Source organism: Takifugu rubripes, chromosome 6 (assembly GCF_901000725.2).
Source record: "Takifugu rubripes chromosome 6, fTakRub1.2, whole genome shotgun sequence".
NCBI classification, from domain to species: Eukaryota; Metazoa; Chordata; class Actinopteri; order Tetraodontiformes; family Tetraodontidae; genus Takifugu; species Takifugu rubripes.
The window spans coordinates 4,579,954-4,603,276 of NC_042290.1; the positions used below are offsets into that span (position 1 = coordinate 4,579,954).

The 23,323-nt window shown below is 45.8% G+C and overlaps 1 protein-coding gene across 2 annotated transcripts in view; it reads left to right on the forward strand.

The window, feature by feature from the left end:
• The window catches only part of pappaa (pregnancy-associated plasma protein A, pappalysin 1a), a 60,544-nt gene extending 38,329 nt beyond the window's left edge, over positions 1 to 22,215 (forward strand). The window contains exons 15-22 of one of the 2 annotated variants that reach the window (XM_029837690.1): positions 4,288 to 4,471; positions 4,945 to 5,146; positions 5,230 to 5,464; positions 5,977 to 6,124; positions 6,311 to 6,426; positions 8,763 to 8,834; positions 9,900 to 9,998; positions 16,590 to 22,215. In XM_029837690.1, coding sequence (XP_029693550.1) covers positions 4,288 to 4,471; positions 4,945 to 5,146; positions 5,230 to 5,464; positions 5,977 to 6,124; positions 6,311 to 6,426; positions 8,763 to 8,834; positions 9,900 to 9,998; positions 16,590 to 16,694 — 1,161 coding nt within the window. In that variant the 3' untranslated portion in view covers positions 16,695 to 22,215. The remainder of the gene's footprint in view (positions 1 to 4,287; positions 4,472 to 4,944; positions 5,147 to 5,229; positions 5,465 to 5,976; positions 6,125 to 6,310; positions 6,427 to 8,762; positions 8,835 to 9,899; positions 9,999 to 16,589) is intronic. The other variant, XM_011604527.2, reaches the window with a different exon arrangement.
• Positions 22,216 to 23,323: the final 1,108 nt, after the last annotated feature.

A 23,323-nucleotide genomic window follows, 5' to 3' on the forward strand; every position in this document is an offset into this window, starting at 1 on the left:
CAGACGCACACAGAATAGAAACAAACAAACACGGGGCCGGATTGTAAACCTTTTGGACCGGGGCCACATTGCTCCGAAAGGCCACATAAACACTTTATTCTTCTCCGTGGCTCTGTAAAGCAGTCCACAAGACAATCTATTAATGCTCTCGCAGAGCGACGGCGGATCAAAGATCAAGCTAAATTTGTTTTACGTGCGTGTCTTTCTGGAACCGGCTGTGTTTGAGAGTAACAGACAAACACATTTACGAAAGAGAGGCTGGGACGGCGCCTGTGTGTGTGTGCGTGTTCTCTGTTATCTCTCACATTGCTGTTGCTAGCTCTGTAATTGTCATGACTGAAGCCGTCCTAGTACACCTAATTCAGTTAGCTGTACTGTCTGCACGGGAAAATAAAGGCACAGACTGTGCTTTTGCATGCACAAAACCTTACATATATATGTATCGCTGCACGCTGCCTGCACAGCTAGCGTCGGAGCAGGTCTAGCCTTGAGTCAGTACATACTTCTAATTGCATTAGGCTGTGACAGAGCACTATAGGGCTGTTCGTCAATGTGACATCATTTAGTGATAAATCATGCTTTTGAGCGAGGATGTTAGCCGAGAGTATGTGAGGAAGCGCGGACAAAAGAAAGTGAACCGGCTGCTGCCAAAACATTTTGGAAAGTTTGCCAGTCTTTTTGGCCACCTTTTTTTGCATCCAGCTGCTTCACTACAGGCTTGATGATGAAGATGCAGGTTTTTCAAGGTGCGCGGCTTGTTTTCCAGGCTGCGATCCTCCCCCCCAACCCCTCCCGGTGAGCGCTGAAAGTGGCGGCCTAATGCGGCCAACAGGACCGCATTATCTGTGAAATCCACAGATGTAATTTCACGGTTTCCAAGCTGAACTGTCTCCTGATTCAGATTCGTTCTATGAATATCACTAACAGGATTAGAACCAAAAGCCAAACCTGGGCAGAACCCAAACCCAAACCCTGAAAATGTGCGCTGAGTTTATGCAGGTCATTCTGGTTATACATGGACCAGATGGCTCACGCTGTAATGGACCTGGTACAATTATTTGGGAAATTGTTTCACCAGCGGATCCCTCCGGGGGCAGGAGACGTCTCCTCCCCGAGCCTTTGTACGATGTAATGCTGAAAACTCCCACAGGGGCAGCGTTCGCCATTAGCCTTTTTTTTAATGCGAGCGCTGCAATCCATCATTTTCAACATCAAGTTTTCTTGAGAGTTGAATACAAGATTAAACTCCATCAGGAAACAGCCTCAGATTACATCATAGGCTGCAATAACAGGGCAGCCGTGACTGACTGCTGGTTTTAACGAGGGTTATGCTAATATTTTTTATAATAATAATCCTAATAATCCTGTGTGGCAGTTTTCTGGTTGGAGGTGCAGGAGGACGTGAGATCTTGTCTGCTTTAATTAGCTGACTGCAGTTGCTTTTCAGGGGTTGTCAAGGTGGTTCTGGAACGCCCGAGTCTGGGCTTCAGATAATGCTATCTTTGGGGGGGAAAAAAGAAAAAAGTTTTCCCCATCGGCTTGATTTATATACTGTATGTGTGTTCTATTACAGACTGTTTCCCTGAGAGAACACTGTCTTCTGGCACTGGAAAAGGCTCTGCTTTATTTCACACAGCTTTATTTTAGCCAACCTGCCACCATTACCTGGCCGTGCCATCAAAGCGGCAGCAGTAAACCCTCAGACGTTGATAAATTATGTCCAATTAAGACCATTAAGAGCCAATATTGGTTTGAATTTAGGACTTCTCTAAGGAAAAGCTTTTAACACCAGCTGATCTCCGCTCCGGGGTGGTTTTAGACGGACTGGATGGTGTAATCGTTTGGTGAGTCCCCCGATCGCCTTCATGCCCAGATCAGAAAGCATCGGCCATGTGCCGTGACTGCATTCCCTGCCGGTTTCCTTTTGATGCCAGGTGTAAAATGGCTTCAGAACCAAGACCTTTTGGCGTTAAGGTCTATATGCTGTAGCTCTGGTCCCAGGTCAGATGCTGCACCCAAAAGTCAGCCTTTCATATCTCTTCTCATCCAGATTACCTGGTGGTATTTACGTTTCTGTGGTTGCGAACTCTGGTGGCTGCAGCTGAGGAAGCAGCATGGTCCCCCGGTGGGTCCCGCGATGCTGGCTACTCTTCCTGCTAACGGGACGGCACGCAGCCAGATAAAAGGATCATCCTGTACTCCGCGCGTTTGTGAGCTCTATCTGGAAGTCGAATCTATCCGAGACAATGGGATCCGACCCTCCTGGAGTTCGTGCTCACAAACATGTCACGACGAGGACCGAGTGAAGCTGATTATAAATTAAAACAGCAATAACTGTCATTATTTCTTGGCAAAATAAGCCGAGCCCTGAGGCCCTCAGCCTGTCGCTACCTTCGTCTCTTCTTCTGCCTGCTTCGAATTAGCTAAAGTCCCCCCCCCCCCCAAAAAAAAGTGCTCCTGAAAGTTGTTTTTAAATGAAGGGAAAATTTCCATACGTTTACTCACACTCACACAGCCGTATACACACTCACTCAGGCTGGGGAATACATGCATGATTAAATATAAAAACACAGATGTGCATGAAAGTAAATGAGCGCGAGCCTCCTCCGACCTCCTACTTTTTTGGACCGGGCAGAACTTGACACAGGCATCGAGTATTTCACAAACGTACTTAACAGTTTATTTGCGGACATACCTGCATTTACTGTCAGCCACTTTCCACCGGAGAGACCTTCCATATTTCTTCCAGGCAGATGTTGCTCCTAGCCCTGCACAACTGACGCATTTAACTCCATTTTTCAGCAGGCACACACATGTTACGCATATGTTACTTTGTAGGATATCCAAAATATGAATAGAGCTTATTTATTTTGCAGGAACCCGATACTGTTTGCAGTTTGGTATAATGGGATCAAGATGAATAGCAATGCATGGGAGTCAGGGAGCAGCTTATAAAGCATATGTAGCGCTAACGGGGTCCAGTTTAGCCATGGGGTAATATGGTAAAACACAGGTTTGCCTTTTTCTTTTATTTTGAGAGGGAAGAATCAAAACGGTTCAGCTGTCACAGCTGCGCAACATGATTTCGTAGCGCTGCTATTAATTTGAACATTCTTGTTGAGTTACACGCTTTTATGGCAAAGCATGAAAACAGTTGGGGTTTGGAGAGTGGTGGCGGCTTGCGCGCACGCCAAAATAATTTGCTAGAATCAGAGCTAATCGGAAATGCGATCGATTGTTTTTTTGGGTTTCTTTTTGAACCTTCTTATGGGAAGGAAACCCTTTTCTTTTCGGAACTTTCTGGAAGTTGGCACAGCAGCGCCAGCACTTGAGTAACAGTGCGTGTTTGGGTGTATATGCAGGATGTGCGCGTGCTGAGGGAGCCTCGCTCGCAAGGTCGTAGCTCCTTCAGCAGGAACCTGGATGACTGCTGTTTCTAATCAAAGGGGTGTGTTGGGGGGGTGTGGGGGTTCCACTGGGTCCCCGACGGCACTGGGCGGATGTTAATCCGTTATACTGGGCCTTTTATCTACTGTAAGAGCCCTGCTTGTGTCATCATGAATGAATGGTGTTGCCACCGTAACGTCTGACTCCCGAATCTGTTTCTTGTGGACTTTTCGTGTTCTCTTCAAATGTGGATTTCCTCTGGGTTCTCCAGTTTCCTCTCACATTCCAACCACTTGTAATGAGCCAGTGGCGGAGGACGCAAGGCGGGCTTGAAATTATTTTCTTTCTTTCTTTCTTTCTTTATTTCACAAGCCCGCATTGCAGCCGTTGGAAAGGTCTCCCTGTCAGAAATCGGGAATCACATTTAGGGGCTTGGGGGACTCGTCACTTTTCCCCGAGCCTCTGCGGAAAGCCCACCTGCATATTGATCTGCTCACAGAAAGGCCCGGTTTGGAGGGATAAACGAACAAAAGGCTCCAGCAAAGGATACCGATCCAGATGTTGGAGATGCTGTCGGTATTCCAGATGTCCTCTCCTCATGTGTGCAAGCGTGCGCGCTTCTCAGGCGTTGTCACATTTCCACCAGAGTCAATCTGTTTTGTGTTAGGGCTGATTGTGCAGTGGGTGGATATCAGTTGTCTGGCTGGTAAATGCCATCAGCCGTTACTTGAGCTGCCGGGTATCCTACAGTATAGATTTTACCGACCTGCATTAGACGAGGCCCGATGGAGCTCTGTTATCATCCTCGCTGATTGGGGCTGATTTGCATGGAACATCTCATCTCGCGATCATACAGTAGTGATGTGCAGAATCCTACGTAACCCTTGTCTTGTTTTCCAGTCGGACTCTTCGGTGACAATAACATGTGCAAATGGGAAGTGGAACAAACAGATATCGTGTGAGCCCGTCGACTGCGGCCTGCCTGACAAATACCACGTTCACCCTGCCCATTTCACGTTCCCCGAGGGCACGACCTACGGCAAAAAGAGCACTTTTCAGTGTCGGGAACCTGCACAGCTCGTAGGTGAGTTCCGTATTCACATATGTGCGTCTGCAGTGGGTCGCAGGTTTCAGGAGAAGGAAATAAACGAATCTGCATCTGCCAAAGAATTTTTGCCCTACTTGGCTCCTGTGTTTGTCAACAGGATTATATGAAAAATTTACACAATCCCTAAATCAGATTTTCACGACAGCTACTAGCATAGCACCGGCGAATAATAATAATAATACTGAAAAATCCATTAAATCGATGATTCTGAATGTGATTTATCCAAATTGCCAACCATATCTAGAAATATTAATACAATAATTCTACGCTTCTGTTTAGATTCAGTATTAAAATAAGTGTCGAAATTATTAATTGTGTAGGGTTTTACCAAGAGTTCATGCTGAAGTTCACTAAAAGCAACTTTGTCTAATGTTGCAGCCAGACTGTGCACAAGGACTATCTTTTATTAATTGATTTTGTCCTTTCCATCGCCATCCCTTTTCCCACAGGTAAAAATAATACCCTGACCTGCATGGAAGACGGTCTCTGGTCTTTCCCAGAAGCCCTCTGCGAGCTCCGCTGTCTGGCCCCACCCCCGGTACCGAATGCTGTGCTGCAAACGAAGCGCTGCAATGAGACGGACCTCAAGGTGGGAACGCTCTGCAAATACAAGTGCAGGCCGGGTTACCACGTCACCAACAAATCCAAGAGGTAAATGGAGAAGCGAACAGGTGCTCCGACTGAATGTGTGCAAATTAGAAACCGTAGGTATAAACGCTGCCGCTCCCCTTCAGGCGGGCGTTCAAACGCCAGTGCACTGAGGACGGCAGCTGGCTGGAGGGGGCATGTGAGCCGGTGACCTGTGATCCCCCGCCTCCCATCTTCCACGGGTCCTACCACTGCACCGACGGCTTCCGCTTCGACAGCATCTGCAGACTCAACTGTTCTGATCCTGCCGGTAATACCGCTAACACCGCCGCAGGAGGCTCTGCCCATACGGTGAGGCTGCTGCACGCTCCATGCAAGCAGGTCTGTCCATCTCTTTCCTGTCTTCCTATTCTTGCTTTGCCTATGTGTTTATCTCTTTTTTGGTGTTGTGCGTTGAAAGTTTTTCCCTCTTTCTTCCTCTCACTTTTCAGCTTAACTTGTCAAAAAAACAGTGGATAGCTTAGTGTATTGTGATATATCCAGCATCCAGTTGATACTGATAATACAAAGCGAGCTAAAATATTGATGTCATATACCTGTGATAGCTGAGGAAGACTTCCCTCTCACTGCCTGTCTCTCTGTCTCTCTCTGTCCTACTCAATTAGCTGTCGTGCTAATAAGGTTGACATTGATTTCCAGAATAGTCCACCTCCTTCAGACTTTAAAATGTATACACCTTTTAATCCATTCTGCCTCTCAGGGATTGTAGGCGGGATACCTGAGTAAAATTAGATCATATCCTCTCCCTTTCGCAGCAGTATACCGCTCTCTTGTCCTTGGACTGCTGGTATCTGTGCACGTGTTAATGCTGTTGACGTGTGCCTTGTTTTCAGGCTGCGGTGTCCAACGTGATCCGTTGTAGGAAGGATGGAAACTGGACAGGGTCCTTCCATCTGTGCCCACACATCACTGGCCAGTGTTCTTTACCTCAGAACCTCCATTACAGCCTTCAGTACTTCTGCCACCGAGGACACGGCATAGGTACGTGTGCACAGACACATTTATCTGAACTTTGTGCGTATTAACTTGTTCTTAACTGCGCTCCAATGCTGTTTTTTCATACTAATACACTCTGAATAGAGGGAATGATTACACCCAACATTTTTTTGAAAATATCACCCTGCTTTTAATTTTCTCCTCTGTGGTTCGACACACAACGGCCTCTAGGCGAGGAGTGTGAGCTGACGTGCAGAGAGAATAGCAACGAAGTTGTGATCCTGCCTAGCAACATGACAGTTGACGGTGTCCTCAAGGAGCACTGGAGGAACCCGCACAAAGTCAAGGTAGGTTTGCACGTGTGTTTGCGTCCACACCAAAGCTCTTCACTTCGCGACGCTCTGCCACCCACGATTTCCCTCGGTGGAATTTCACGCTTGGCGTCGACATCCAGGTTAGGCTGCCCACAATGCAAAAGTCCGGCTTGTGCCTGCCAAAGGTCATTCAAATGTTTGTCTTCGAAGCATGGCAACGCTTCCAACATCTTCTATTTTTGGTTTGTTAGCAAGAAAACAGGCCGGTGAACCTTTCTGTCGCAGTCACCAACAAAATGTTTGAAATTAGCAAGCGAACCTGCAGGAATGCTATTGCAGATTAATAATTTAGGATATTAAGGATGGGGAAAATAATGGGATTAAGGTTGCTTTGTGTACACCGTCTCCTTGTAACTTTACTCTCTCTGTTTATCTCGAGAAATGTCACCCAAGCGCAATTTGCTTGAAATGTTTTTATCATCTTAATGTGCTTTTATCTGTGACGGTCGGCAAGTGATCCTACTAAACAGCATCAAGTTTTGTAACCAGAGAAGGAGAAAAGCGAAGCAGGGGCCAAGTGAAGGAACAGAGTGTGTTTTTCCCCCCCTACAACTCTTTATTTTTGTTTCATCGTCACACTGAGTCAGCAGCTCTCTGTGGTGGAAGCCAGGACAAAAGGGTGGCTTGGGTCGTGTGGACGTGAAATGATCTGTTTTCCATGGATCTGAGTAATTGATATGATTTGCGCTTTGCAGTAATTTGAGAGGTGAAGATATGCACTTGGAGGCAGTGGGAGGGAGAGGCGACTGTGCTGGAATGTGTTTTTGGAGGTACCGTCGCATGTGCTCCTGCCTCCATTAGCAAATAATAAGAAACATTAAGTAATGAGAGACAATATAACAAGAATAAGGAATATAACAAGATGAAAGCAAATAAGAGATAACTTTAATATAATGGATCTAACAGTTAGCATGGCTGGAGGATGTAGTAACAGTGTGGAGTAGACCTGAGTAGGAGAACAGGGTGCAGTATTTGGAGTATTAAGGGTCCTGGATCTGTTTTCCACTTTTTGTGACTTCCGCTGAGTTGCAGGTTAACGTTTCCCATCCTAATAAGCAATGTTGATTTATTACCTTTAAACTAGATGCATTTCAGGTCTTAGTCTGACCCACTTAGAATCCTCCCCTGACTAGCTACCTCTACCTCCTCTCCTCCCTCCCATCCCTCCATCTCTAATGATTCTGCACCCCCAGCGCCTTCCTCCCCCTTTATCAGCAAAATTACCCTGTCGGCCTCGCTGTGGAATTAGTCATTTTCTACATGACATAACCTTCGTCTGTGGTGGCGCTGAGATAGGGATCTATTTTTATGTGGCATCAGCGCCCCAGAGGGTGAGGATCCTATACGTAGTGAAGGGTGAGACCAGGCTACGATCATGGATTATCATGATTTACGGCCCTGCAGAGAGAAGGGAGAGGGAGTGAGGGTGACAGAAAGGGGTTTCTGGATGACATCATCATCACAGTGGAGCATGGGAAAACGAGTCTGCAAGTACAGAGGCTGCAAAAAGTTTCCCCCTCTAAGCAAAACAACAATCATTTTCGACCTGGAAGGAATAACCACGGTCACCCTCGGGGTGCCCATGTGCGTGCGCAGGAGCAGAGCAGAGCCTCCTGCACCGCCCTTGTTCCCTTATTTATTAAAGGCTTCATTCTGACCACCATCAGAACTCCGGCCTTCGTATTCAGTATTGATTTGCTGACGGTGGCGAAATGAAAAACCTCAGTTTGCAGCACCAAAAGAAAAGTTGCGTTCACGTTGTGAGATGCTGGGAGGCAATGGAGGGGTTTGGAGAGTGTGTGTGTGTGTGCGTGTGGGGGGGGGGGGGGGGGTTCTGGGGTCAGCCCTGCTCACTGAAGAATGAAGTTTAGGCTCATTCCAAAGCTTCAAACAGTATATTTTTCTGCAGGTGCAACCAGGTCACCTTTGTGTGCCACACAGGCCCCCTGAATGAATGGTCTCCGTCCCCTGGATGGACCTGCCCGTCTTCAAATAGATTCCTTACACCTTAGTCCTGAATGTTGCTACTCTTGTGATGTTTCACTTCAGTTTCTAACCCTGCTCCACCTTTATCCAAACTCACGGACTTATTTGTAGCAACTGGAGGTTAGCAGGCTACAGTTGACCTCATAATTCTGTTATCTGATCGATCATAAAATTGGTTAAAGATGTGTAAAAGATGAGGGATTCTGCAGTAAAAAAGGCCTTAAGGTGTGTGTTATCTTGCCAGATCTGTGAAGACTGACACACATACGCAACCTGAACCAATAGCCTGAGCGGTTATGGATTTATTACATGTTCTCTTCCAGAGTATAGTATGTACCATGGGGCTGAAGTGGTATCCACATCCCGAATTGCTCCACTGCATCAAAGGTTGTGAGGTGAGTACATTTTTATTTTTGTTCCTCTTATTCTGAGTGAAATATGTTTGAACAACAACACACGCCCTCAGTGAATATGTAACATAAAGGTTGAAACGATTCCAAATACCTTGCTTGTACCTCAGAAGGGTACAGCGCGCAGCACATCCTGTCTGGTGGATGAATCTGTGTGGATCTTTCTAAATTTACATCCCCTGAGGGCCAAAATGTCGGGTTTTTGAGCAGTATTCTTGATGCCAGGTTAAAGAAACCATTAAAATTCCAACATGATGATAAAAAGTTTGATGGAGCGAGTTAACAACCGCACGCGTTGATAGCAGATCTTTCTGTCCAAAAAATGTTGGTTTTGAACCTTCTCAAGTCCCACCGGTAGACAAAGGAACTATAAAGCTGCTTCCTGTTTTCCTGCTCAGCTGTGGCTGCAGTGCCAGGAATCATTTTCCATGAATATTCTTTGTTGGTGGTAAAATGGCGAGAGGCAAGTATGAGACTTCATCTGATCTGCTCGAGACTCTACGAATAAAAGTTGCTCAGGTTACGCTACAGGTTGCAGGACCTGAATACATGCGTAAATACTACAAAAATGGGTCCTAGCCGATGGAGATTCCTTAAAAAAAATGCGAAGGTTTATGAGATGAAGGCCTCAACAATATCAAGAAACACTATAAGAAAGTGCACATTTGCATTAAATAGTTCAGCCACTATAACCCAAATATTACGTATACGTATTCGCAAGTATGTAATTCAACTTCGTATCACGAAAGAAGCCTTCGATAAACCTGATTGGTGGTCCAATATATATGCGGTGGTTGGGGTCAGCCCAGTAAATCAGCACGCTGGGGTGTTTTGCGCAATGCATAGTTTATATAATCCTGGCTTTGATTTACAGTTTGGGGGTTTTAAAAGTCACTCTGAAAGATGAGGGAGAATGAATTCCCATGATTCACTGGCTCGTTTCGCCAGAAAACCCCAAAGCGCTCCAGTCGGGCTCATTTGGTGACCCTAATTTTATCCATTCCCGAGCGGAGGAACGGTCCCACTGAAGTGAATGTGTCTTCTGTGCAGCCGTTCATGGGGGACAACTACTGCGACGCGGTCAACAACAGAGCCTTCTGCAACTACGACGGAGGAGACTGCTGTCAATCCACCGTCAAGACCAAGAAGGTAAGTGGTGCTGCTCCAGGGATCACGCTGGCTTGGGTCTGATGTGGAGTCTGTGTTAGCTCCCCGAACGTGGAGCTGGGAAAGAATTCCGCGGGGTGTGTTTTCTTCACGCTTTCTCGCCGCTGCACGTCCATCCCGGGTTGAACCCCGACTCATAAATGATCGTCTCAATCTTCGCGAGGTTAGCGCAGTAAGCTGGAAACCACAACTGAATATACTGTTGAAGACAGCTGGATTTCACCTCTTGGAACATCTCTAAAGGGATTCTTCAAGTCTTTGCTTTTAGTCCAGGTTTAAATTACTTGTGGACAGATTACTGATTCTACATCCAAGACAGTGGGTGTTTTTATCCTTCATCAATAGGCTTTGTTTTTCTACAGTATTCAGTTTCCTAATGTGTCAGACGTCTACGCCTGGCTCGGTGTGCCTGAAATTGCCCACCAATCAGAAAGTCAAATATAATTTTTTGCTAAAGTTTCAGCTTTAAGGTAAGCGTGACCAAAAAAAGAGTGCAGCGATAGCTGACTCTACCGCGCTTGGTCTGGGGGGTTCCTTCCAACTGCTGGCGCGGCCCTCCTGCAGGTCCTAAACTGCAGCATCTGGCCGGGTCCTGAAAATCCGCCGAGGGTGATTTTTGAAATTCACATCTGACTGCATTAAATGTGTGACTGCTGCCGTGCAGAAATGTCCCAGTGCGTCCCCTTCCATCAGGATCTGACAGGCCGGCTCCTCTGCACTAAGCTCCTTTGGCCTGCATGCTCTTACTTAGGCTGGCAGCACACTCAACGACTAAAAGCCCGATTTTGGGCCCCGATTTGGGGCAGATTCGAGGCTTGTCGCCGCCGATTATCTGTCCCCTTATATAAATACCAAATGTCTTTGATATTCATAATTCTGGAGTGAACAGACTGGTGGTGCTTACGTTATATGACTGTACCAACCACCTATATGATATCAATTCAACTTTTCCCAGTTGTCTTTCAAAACTCTTGGTTTGCCCCATATAAAGTAAAATCCTCTCATTACTGATGACCTAAACATATATGAGAAAGGTTTTTCACACTGAAACACACTTATGAGTGTCGGACGTCTGTTGATCCCTGAATCCTTTGGGAAGAATAACACATCGTTACACATGGATTTTACATCGGCTGGGTGTTGTTGCCCATAGAGAGTTTGCATCATTTAACTTGGAAGCTTCGTCCCATTTGAAGGATTGCAAATGTGAGTGGATTCACAACAAATGAGGTCTTTTAGTTCTTCTTTCTGACTGGTTTTGTGAACATTTGAGTCTACACTAAAACACTATTCAGTCAGTGGGGGTAAATATGGATTCAGCTCTTGCGTGAATCATAAATATTAACAATTTCTGCACCAGATCTGTGACCAAACTTCTCAAGTCAAACACGCACACACACACACACACCTTTCCCTCACACCTTGAATCAAACTAATGTGCCTGTTTTTGTGACGTGTGAGGAAACCAAATAAAATCTGACTCGGGCGGGACAAGCAAACCCGACACAGAAACAGTCCCGAGCCGGAATCAAACCCAGAACCTCCTCGGTCTGACGCGACTGCTCCAACCACAGCCTGCCTGTCTTCGTTTAAACCGCTCTTATTTATTTGCTCTAATCCTCAAGAACTTCCTTTTTCATGACTCCCGATGAACACATCCCCCGCAAACGAGGCACAACAGCTTCTGTTTTCCTTAAAAAACAAAACCAGGCGTTGGGCATCTGCTTCTCTGAGACCACCTACATGTCTCCTCCTCTACCTTGCTGTTTATTCCGAGCTATTCTTCTTATAAAGGAACCAATAAAGGTTTGTTTGGAATCCTTTTCTCCTTTGCAGTTGTGTTGCGGGGTGGATGAAACAGCCCTGCAGGCTCCAGACGGCCGGACGTTCCCTACCTCTTCTGGAGAGGAATCTGACCTGGGTTTACATGCCCATGGTCAATAGTAGTGTCAGCAGAACAGGTGTCACCACTTCAGTGAAATCATCAGTGCACACAAATGGAGGCTCGCATTACCTCCCTTGTCAGCAGAGACGAACTGAGTGAGGAGCAGTCATGACAGACAAGAGCTGCTACTGTGCGATATCATACGGAGGTCCCAGGGGCCCAGGTCCGGGTCCGGGTCCAGGTCTGGGTCGCCAGTCCATATTCCCCCTGGCTTTTTTGAGGGGGAACCACGAGATGATTCTCTGGAAAGTATTTAAGAAGGCTGATTTGGAATAACGCACGCACACACAGAGGGATGAAAGTGATATGTGTAATTGCCAGATGTCTTTTTCGCTTTGTTTGTGAGTCAGATGCTGATTTCCTGCATACTCACGATCTTTAATTGTGTGGCCAGCAGAGTCTTTTGCGTTGCATGAAATCCAAATGATCTTGTCAGTGTTGAGTAAGTCGTCGACCTTCCTGCAGACTTCTCATCCTGGTATTGCTTTATACATGATTTATCTCCGTGTTTATTATTGTTTTAGCGCTCGTGTTTAGCTCAGCTTATGGGGTTTTCGTTGTTTACTCCTTGAGGGGAAAGCTCAGCCTTGCGGTCATCTCCATTTGATCAGCAGAGGGAGAAGCCCAGAATTTTGCACCTGATTCTGATTTTCGGCAAACGGAACACATGCGCGCCAGACGACCAAGGAAGGAGACGCACAAAACATTCGGCAAACAAAACACAGTGACACAAAAACAGAAGGAATCTGTAACTAATTTTTGCCCCTCGTTTCTTCGAGCTGCAGGATGACACGCTTGCTCTCAATCAGCTATGTTCTCCAGACAAAACCAAATGAAGACTTTGTCCCAGCTTGTTATACGCATCCAAACAAGCTGCTTTCTTGTTTGGTCCATTTGCAGAAAGTCCGTATCTGTTTGTGAAGCTTAAAAAATGAGCTCTTTAAACATCGTATCGCATCGTGTACAGTGTTATTGATAGGGTTAGCGATTTGCTATCCACCGCTATGTGGGATTGATGATTTCGAAAGATGTCTGCTGAACTGACTCTTGGGAAGTGCGTCGTGGGGCCTTTCCAGGTAGGTCCACGGAAGGTCAGAAAGGGTTCTCATATACGTGGAATGGCGGAACGTTTTCCAGTTGGCAGAAAGAAAAGCAGGCATCCAGAAAGTATGCAGAGTATTTAATAAGAAGAGGCAGAGGTTGATTTTAACAGTATGAAAGATCTTATCTTGTATTCATCATTATTCCCTCCAAAACCAATATATCAGCGCAGAAACACTCATCCACTCCACTCTATCGGTTGTGACTGCTTACGTCTCCCTTTTTTAAATTCCATGGGGGCAGCTTGATGTCCCTACTGGATGCTACTGTAAGAATGCAGCTATGGGGGAGGGATGGTGAATCACAGTGGAGCAGACCTGCATATTTACTTTTACCCCTCTCCCCAGCACACGCGCCTCTTGTCCTTTATTTTGGTAGACGTTTGCGTATTAGGGAGTTCTGGATGACTTGCTGTGTATTATTCCACCCCGGGAGCCTTGAAGGTGCAAGGACTGGCTGCACGTAAGGTCACCGCAGGATCTCCCCTTAATAGTTGCAAGCTGTCGGCTGGATTTCGGAGAGGCGGGGGGTTGGGGGGTGGGGGTTGGGAGTGCGGCTCATGGCTTTGGGAGGATCGCCTGCACGGGGCTCTTTTTGTAAATACCCCCCTCCACCCCCAGTTTGGAAGGAATTCTTTTCTTGGATGCGGGAAGCGGTAGAGGGCAACGATTATATAGTTATACGGCCTGGCCTCTGTAAAACAGCTCGCCTGTTGGTTTTTCTGCTCGCGTTAGTGGCGGGGTGGTAAAGAGCTCAAACCCCTTCCAGTCCTCGCAGTCTGGCACAAACACGCTTGATACGTGACCAGCTGCGTGTTGCAAAGCCTGTTTGTATGCAGGCTGGTTATTAGAACGTGTTGGACATTAAGGAGGAAGGGGGGGGGGGTACATTCACATTAAAAAATATGACTTTGAAATTGGCTTTGAATCCCGTGAAGTCTGACTTTCGGATCATCACTAGTTACAACACAGTCTAACAGTTGGTACAGTGTGTTTTACATTCAGAGACTCCCCCCCCCCCCACCCTCCTTTCTTCAGACTCGCAACCCCTCTTACGGTTCATGCACAGTCTGACGTGCGCACTCCGAAATGAGAGGACCTCTGTGTTATTTTGACCTGTTCTTGGGATGGAAGGATGGGGCTCCAACAAGGTCTGTGTTTTTCAGAGGGGCTTTCATGTTGGTGTTAGTGGGTGTCCTCCCTCCCCCCTGACCCTCCTCCTGCCCTGGGACATGGGGCGGCGTGAGGGCCTCATAGGCCCACAAGACCAGCCAAGTCCCATTTCCAAGCCACCCTGAGAGAACCTCAACTCGGGGCCAGATGTGACAGCTGGGCCAGCCACCCTTGAGGTCAAGGTCAAAGGAAACCATGTCAGATTTGCCACCCACCATCATCTTTCCTGCTAGGCAGATGAACAGAAGTGGCCTTGGAGGGGGAACGAGGTACTGTAAGGGAGGGGGAGTATTCCAGGTGAGACTCTGAAGAGATAAGAGAAGGTGACAGCGTAATTAAGCTACAAAGAGTCAAACAGGAGCGAGGAGTTTTCATGCTCTCCAAACACAGAGGAAACAGTGTCCATGCGGCCCACAGCTGTTCCAAAGTGTGTCCGGCCCAGCGCTTGTAAAGTCATTGCATGCAGGCCTCATTTTCTCAAAGGAGTCTGGGCACTACCTGGCCCTCGCCATATTAACACCCCCTGTGCACAAACAGCTCACTTTATACTCCTTTTCAAAGGGGAGTTTGCGTCACTGCTCCTCGGCGACTGTGCTCCCCTGTGTCATTTCAAAGACCCGCTGCCTACAAATGAGCGGCTCTCACACGCTGTTGGCAGCGTTTCCTGTGCTTTGCAAGTCCACCACCTATAACATTTTACGCAGTATCACAAGGGGCTCAAGCCATGAGCTTATTATTGATCTGGTCCATTTGAAATAAACACTTAAAATAAGAGATGCCGTCATGGCGACGGTGTTTTTTGCAGGTCAGATTTCGACTTCAGTTGGGCGGTTTGGTAGAAAACACCTTGTTGTTAATTGAAGTCCTCTTTTCTGCCTCTTTTTCATTTTTTTTGCTAATGCATTTACCAACTATATAAAAAAGCACTCGGACAGTGCAGACCTCAGCCAAACAGCTCATTTCCCTGCACATTGTGACTTACATCATCGTATAGTTTATAGCTAGGCGGTAGCAATACAAGGTTACATAACATGCTAGGTTGTATTATGATCAATGGACAAACTCCCTCCGGAATCTGGAACATTGCCAAAATCGAATGAGCTCTTCCTTGGTCCATTATCAACATCTACTGAAAATTTCATTAAAATCCATTCATAACTTTTTGAGTTACTTTGCTAACAACAAACAGACAAACAAACAAACATCGGCTGTCACATACCCTCCTTGGCAGAGGTAATTTCCTAGCTAACCCTCCCTTTAAGCACTAGCTCAATTCCCTTTGTTTGATGGCATTTCTCTAATTCAGCTGCAGACACTCCATTTTCAGATAACAGCGCCGCACCTCCCCCTTCCCCTTCCCAGGCTTCCAAACAGCTTTCATTAATAGCACTGAGCTAGAAGCTGCTCGGTGACATCTGTATCTGTGGCTTTTGCAGTGGCGCTGTAGTGCAATTTACTGTGTACACACACATCCATTGTTTGGAGGAGGCATCGCCGCTGAACCTTGACAAGGAGAAGTAAAATTACACCCCTCAGATTAATCTGATAAGCTACCAGGACACAGATGCACACAGGCCCCTGGCTCGGACCTCATGTGTTCCTTGTTTGGCCTGGAGAATGGGGACACATCTTTGTGTACCCAGACAGCTGAAGCCGGCCCCTGAGAGGCGAGCAGGCTGGGCCGCGACAGCTGGTGCTGATGACGCAGTGCTAACGTTATTCAGTGGCGTCAAAAGCCAGGGGCAATGACTGCTAATCATCCTGTTCTGCTCGAGCTGCTAATATTTAACATCATACTCTCAGAATAACACTACCATCGGTGTCTGCGGTCTCTGGGGGCACTCTATAAATGCCAGATGCACCCGGACTTCTCCTTGGATGACAGGTGTCTTTTATTTATGCTAGCATCTGCACAGACTAAATCAATTTCTTGTATTATTGAGATAGCACCCTGTTGTACCCTTTAAGGTGTTTGTTGCTGAGTCCAGGTACATTTTGTACGCTGGGTTCTTCTACCTCTTACAGGACGGCCTAATGAAAACCAGCCTCCCATATTCACAAATCTGTTTGATATTTGAAAACGTCTGGTGCGTGTAGACCACGAGGAGAGGGAGGCGGGCGAGCGCGCCCGTGCATGTGTGTGTTTTGGGCACATCTGGCAGAGAGGCAGACAGGGAAGGCCAAGTCGTGCAGGTGTCCGTTGAATTATCATCATATCAAACACAAAAAGAGCAACATCAAATGGAACAGAAACGTCTCCTTTCTTGGCCATTCGCTCCCCATCTGCGTGATCTTGAAATATACGTCAACCCATGAGTGTGTTTCCATGCTGACGCTTCTCTTTTCTTCTCTCAGGTGATTCCTTTCCCCATGTCATGTGACATACGCGATGAGTGCTCGTGCCGGGACCCCAACGCGTTCGAGAACAGAAAGGACGACCACGTCCACTCCCTGGGGTGACCAGACAGACCTCTCTCCTCCCTACAGTGTCCCTGGACGCTTCGCTCCTGCATGACACAGCCAGTGTGACAGGAGCGGACTCCTCCCATCCTCCCTCTTGGCCTCCAATTTCCTGCACATGCTGCTTAACAGGCATACCTCTCCATCTGTACCGCGACCCCGACAAGCTGAAAAGCCTGCTCCTCTTCCTCCTCCGCATCACATAAAGATCTAGAGAGGCCGGGACTCATGAGACACCACAGAAACCCTCATTTCTCAGCTACAAGGAAAGTAATCCTGCAATATCGTAAAATATATATACACATAGCAATGGGGAGGGGGCACAAATCAGACTATTTCGAAGGATACATGTAAAAAAAATCTGAGAAGAAAAAAAAAACCCAAGCAAAAACCTAACCAAGCTTCGGTAGCATGCCTTTAGTTCGGTTTTGTGACTTCAGTGTCTATTTTAGTGACCTTGCTCTACAATCACATTATTGAACCAAAGGTAAACCAAAAGAGATTGTGTTAACGTTTGCAAATACGAAGGAAAATCAGACAAATGTACAAAAAAAAAAGAAGATTCCTCAGACATTTGGAAGGCATGTTCAACTTTTTTCTTTGCATTTTCTGAAGAGGTTTCCGCTCCGATCATTTTCGGTTTTCCGACCGGTCCGACGTTCCGTGTCTGTCCTTTCCTTTTCAGTAAAGTGTGTTTCTTTATCGGCACATCAGAGGCTGGAGAGGTAATTCTCGGCTGGTAGGGAACGAGACAGCCATATTAGCCAGATTCAGAAAGCCAAAATAGAACGCACAAACACACAAGATAAACGTCAACTAACTGTTGGCCAATTACAGACACAATTTCCTGAGATGATTTTATACTTAGCGCAAAATCCTCACTGCATAATTGAACCATTTTTAGCACGGCTTCTGCTACTGTGTTTGCTGCTATTCACATCACCCTCTCTGCCGGGCCGGGGCAGCTTTGCCTGCCTGGCTGCTTACAGTACCTCTTCACAGCAGCCGTACAGAACATCTCCAGAGAATACCAGGACACAACGTAACCCAGAACCTCGTTCGACATTCCCGTTCAAACCAGCTGCCCGAGAAAAGTACTCCATTGACCACGACTTAAAGAATGTCAGCGATATCACCTCACTACGGGTTTGGGGAGATGTGGTTTCAGTTTCAGTTTGAACTCGGTCCCTCACGGCGCTGGATTAGAACTCAGCTGATGGCGCTGATTTTGAAAAGGTTTCAACTGGAAGTAAAACAACCCTGGCCCTGTTCAGAATGTAGGCAATGCCCCCCCCCCCCTTATTATTATTTGATTGCTCGAGTTCCGTCAAAGCACGCTCACAGAAAAGTACAGAAATAAAGGGCTTGGATGTACGTTCGTGAGAACGAGCGTAGGCGTGAGGGGACCACATCTGACACACACGTATGAACAAATGCATCCACTTTACTCTGGGCTGTTAACTCCGCGGGCTACAAGAAAATGACATTTGGATGTATACGCCGGCGCATTTGCAGTCGATCTTAACAAAAACGGTCCCCGAGACTCTCAGCCAGCTCCAGTGTTGAAGGAATGAGTTCAAATGTTTGTGTCTGCAGTAAAAATCGAAAAAGAAAAAAAAAAGTGCACTTGGTCGTTGTAATCCGCACTTTTCAGTATCGTCAGTATTGGGAGTCTGTCTGTGCGTACGAACTTTACCCGTTCGTACGGCTGCTACAGTAGTTTTGTCTTGTGTTAGTCGTCATTCCGGACACTCAGATTGTCCTTTGGCTTCTTTTCGGACTGCAACCATACAGCGCTCATGATTATGCCTTTAGATTTCATTGGAGCGGATGGCGCAGTCCCTCTGGCTCGGTCTCAGCTGCTATAGCATCCTACATCCTCTCACCACAGTTTCAGTAGTCGTTTCACCAGTTTCACGTCTTAAAAACACAGCATAAAGGTATTATTTTCCACCAAATACAACGGAAGTAAAATGTAAATATTGCTTGATGTCCCTGATGGTTTTGGAAATGTTTTGTTCTTTGTGTTTATCCTTTTTTTTTAACCAGACGTCATATTTAATCAGTGTTTGTAATATTGACCTCAGTTACTGCACTTTTGACTTTCTGTGTAAGAAGGAGGATCTTTCAAAGATGTGTAGAAGCTGCTATTATCACAAGCAAAATTTGATGCTCAGTCGATACCCTGTGTTGCCGTCAGCTTTTCCTCTAGATCTAAGGAATATATCTCCACACATATTTAATTATTCATCAGCCTACATACATCACCGGTGAAAGCTGTAAGTTATGGCAGATAAACCCAGGAAGAAAGGTATTGATTCTGTCTTTTTTTTTTTATCCTGGACCCTATATTCTAATGGAAATGACACATTAGCATCCGAATTATTGACAAAATGTAACTGCAATTAAACATTTCATTCTAATTTTCCTTAATTTGAATGTTTTGCTCACGGGTGGGGGGAGGGGTCATTCTCACGAGAAAGGATCAAAACTGTTTTCATTTGCAAAAGCTTCAGCCAAGTAGTAGTTTTAAGGGTTCAACCTTTGACCTTTCCCAGCCTGGAAAAAAGGGGCCTGGAATCTGTCAGCGTGCAGGACGTGTCCGTAGCGCATGTGTAACACATGCACACTACTAAAATGCTAGCACATGTACACGTGTAAATATACTGACTAGCTATCAGTTGGGCTTCCTGTTACCTCTGTAGGGTTAAGTTGTATCTGCAGCAGCAACAACAAACACAAGCTACTCTTCTTCCGTACTTAAAATCAAAACTGATTGGGGCTCCAACAACAAACACTGACAAAAACATTAGAAAATAATGTCCAGGTATAAAAAAAAAAGGTTCAAAATGTTAATCAAAATGATCCCATTCGACACATTATATCTATAAAATGTCACAACCTCAAAAAAATGCTTTATATTTGCTCCCCGTGGAAAAACCCGAGCCGTTGAGACCATTTCAGCCGCAGAACACGCTGCGGTTCGCTCATCTGCCACTTTCACTTGAAATCCCTTTTTCCTCCCCATCTTTCCTCTGCAAACTCCACCTGCTGTTGCTTCCTCGACATTTAGCCACAACAGAAATCTTCCGCACGCGTGCTATCAGCCAACGTCTGGACGCTAGAAGACTCTCAGAAAGGCTGCAGAATCGCGTTAGATGATGTGACATTGCAGATGGTACCTACATGCTATAGCGAGCATATATATTCACAGACAGAAGTATGGAATTATGCATTAGATGACGACACCGTTCTACTGTAGTCATCACAGGATCCCTCGCTGTACCTCATGCCTGTAATGTTTGCTGCTTCTATATTTTTGGTATTTTAGTGAAATTTCTGCGTCTCATAACAATGGTGTAAATAGTAGAACTATTTATTGAGAGTGTTATACTTTTTTAAGTTATATTTAATGTCCATGTAAGTTATTTTTTACATTGTTCTTATATATATATATATATATATATATATACATATATATATATGTGTGTGTGTGTGTGTGTGTGTGTCAGTTGTGAGGAGAAGCTGGCGTTTTGTTGTCATCACCTTCTGCTCTGGTCTGTGGCGGCGAGCAGAAGTACAGTAACACACGCTGATGGGTGCGGGGGTGGGGGGGGGTGGATCTGGGTTAGCGTTGATGGACCCTGCTCGCATCCAAAGAGAGTATCTTCTCTTTTCCGTACCAGAATGTAAACTCTTTTCTTCTTCTTCCTTTTTTATTCCATTTATAATGCACACTTTTAAAGAGTTGTGAAGATGGAACCGAGCGCACGAAGGCGTCCGTGCGTGGCAGAGAGCAGCGCGAGGCTCTCGGAGGGCTGAGCGGAAAAGGTCAGGAGGCAGCCGATGGCGCCCCAGATAGCGTGTTTTTTTGGACTGGGGGAGGAGGAGGGGTGAAGAAGGTGGGTAGAGATGGGTGGGCTGCTTTCCCTGGCGTGTCTCGCTATTTGTCCAGGTGTGAAAGTGTGTACTCACAGAGGCCCCCCCCTCCTTGTGCCCTGGCCAGGGGGTGCCTCCCCCTGACTGGCAGAGAGCCGAGTCCCCAGTGAGTCAGAGTTTCTCAGAGTTTGGGTTGATGGCCACCCCTCGCTCGGGACTCCCCTCCCTCCCCCCGGCCTCCCCACTCCTCGACACACTGCCTCATCTGTCACTGTCAGGTACGCCTGTGCGGGGGCTGCCAGGGTCATGTTGGTTTGGTGCAAATGAGCGGCGGTTTGCCCAGCCTTGAGAGTCAGGCTGAGGGAACAGAGTTCACCCGGAGCCCACGCTCATCACGTCCCATCATTTCTGCAGCTTCTGAGGAGCCTCCCTCGGTTGCTCGGGAGACTTTGTAGCATCCAGCTCATTGTGCAGCGACTAGGTGTGTCAGGAAAGAGTCTGATATCTTCTGCTCAGATGTTTGTGGAGGAAAAAAAACAAACCAACTGATGTGCCATCTTATTGTAAACCTTTTCTTTGTGTATTGTAACACATGAAGTACTTCTCACAGACCTCCTGGATATAGAACGGTCCACCTCTGTCTCAGTCCCTCAAAAAATTATAAAAAAAAAACAATAAAAAAAAGATGTGTCGTCCTTTTTCTTTTTTTTCCAAGTGGGAAGTACATTAAAAAGTGTATTTACATATTACATGGATATCTAGTGGTATTACTGCGATGTTTCGTACCCAACTGCTCAACAAATATATTTTAAGATGTAAATAATATATGATGATTGTATTTGCAAAACCATGTACTAACTGTTTGAGAGTAGCTCTTGGATTGATTTTTCTCATAACTATTATACAAAGATGAACCGTGAAAAATGTTGTGCATTGTGTCAAAGTATCACCTGCAAGGCATAAAAAACAAAAAAAAAAGAACAAAAACATCCCTGCGACGCTTCACCACGCCACTTCGCCGACAGCGTTTCACGTGTCCGTCACGGCTCGGTCCGGGCGCTGTCTTCAGAAGTCTCGGACCGCCCCGCGATGAGTTCTTTAGTGGTCATCAAAGGCAAAATGAGGTCGTGACCTCCGGGTCCAGAAGTTCAGACTTGAGTGGCACCACAACTGCTTTCCCTCCATACCGTTCAATGTTGACACGATCCCGATGCCTTTGTTTTTGGTTTTGGTTCTTTTTATTTTGCTGGAATCTTCACCGACACTGTAAAGGTCGCCATTGGACCCCCTCTCTCCCTCCGGTGGCTGCCTCTCTTTTTGGTTTTTTACACAGTACGCACTTTTTCAGGCACATATACAACTTCTGTTACAGTTGATGTCTCTCTGTTCTTCACAGTTGCAATTATATATATTTTTGGTGCTCTAGTACATGGCAAACATGTCTGATGTGTACTATATTTTCATAAGGAAGAATCATAAATATGAGTATCATGTTCATTTTGCTGTCATTTATTGTGTAGAAATAAAACACTGGTTAAAGTGAACAGAAGCCTGGGAAGTGTGGTCAGTTCTTTGCGCTCCAAAAACCGTCCCTGGAAGTGGCCGAGGCTCAGACACTCCATGGTGATCCTCCTGCAAACAAAGAACAAGAGTGGTTTCAGGAGAGGAACTCATTCCTTATGCCCTCATTGATAAATTGGCATCAAAATGCAAGGGCTGTTCCTGGCACAGCGGCGACACTAATGGCCTAATTTGTGAGAATAAGCATCAAACTACTGATTTTTAAAGTACAGTTAATGTTGCATGACTGGAAAGAAACTGGATCTGAGCTTAAAGGAATAGTTTGTTGAGGGAGATGGAAAAAGAAAATGCTTCCCAGCCGCTCACATGCAGAGAGGCATAGCCACCTTCAGCTAATGATATAAATTAGAGTAATTCATAGGGAATAGATCTGTTATTTTGGTATTACTGAATTTCCCCACATTCGTGCTCGGTGTTTTCAGCTGAGTCATGTGGTTAATTGGGCAAAAAAAATATTGCCAATCTGAGGATTGCCCTTACCTTACGCTTTAGGCATTGCGTTAGCGCTATAATATTTTGTCATATTCTAGTATTTTACAAAATATATACTAGCTTTCGTTCATACTGCATCATGAGTTTTACCTGTGATGACCCGAGCAGCGTTTAGATGAAGTACTGTCCTTAAAAACCACCAATAAGCTAGGAAAAAATGGGATAGCAAGCTAGCACATTGGTGCTTTGAGCTGTTTCTGTTGGGAAGGACGGCACATCTCCGGCTCCCCCTGTTGGCTGACTTCGGCAGGAAAACAAGCTCCGCCCCCAGCATTATTTTAGCTGACGCTAGAAGTAATGTTTTTTTGACTTATGAAACCTGACCTGAAATTTCACAACTAAAATATTTTACAAGCAACATTGATGTAATGTATAAAACTGTTGTCAGACTTCATGGAAATGCGTTTTTGTGAGGTGTTTTATTGTTTAGAAAACTCTGAAGTAAAGTTGTTTGACTTTCAAGCACTTAACTAGAACCTTTCATCTAAAACAGTTGCTATTACGATGTTCTTTATGGTCAATTTACTAATTTTTTTTTATATATTTAAAAAAATATATTGGTATCAAAAAATGTTTTCAGCTTTACCACAGTGGTTGTGGAAATTATCATTAATAAAAGGTAATTCAATGTTTATGAAATAAAATATATGCAAAAAATAGAGAAAACAAACTTGTAG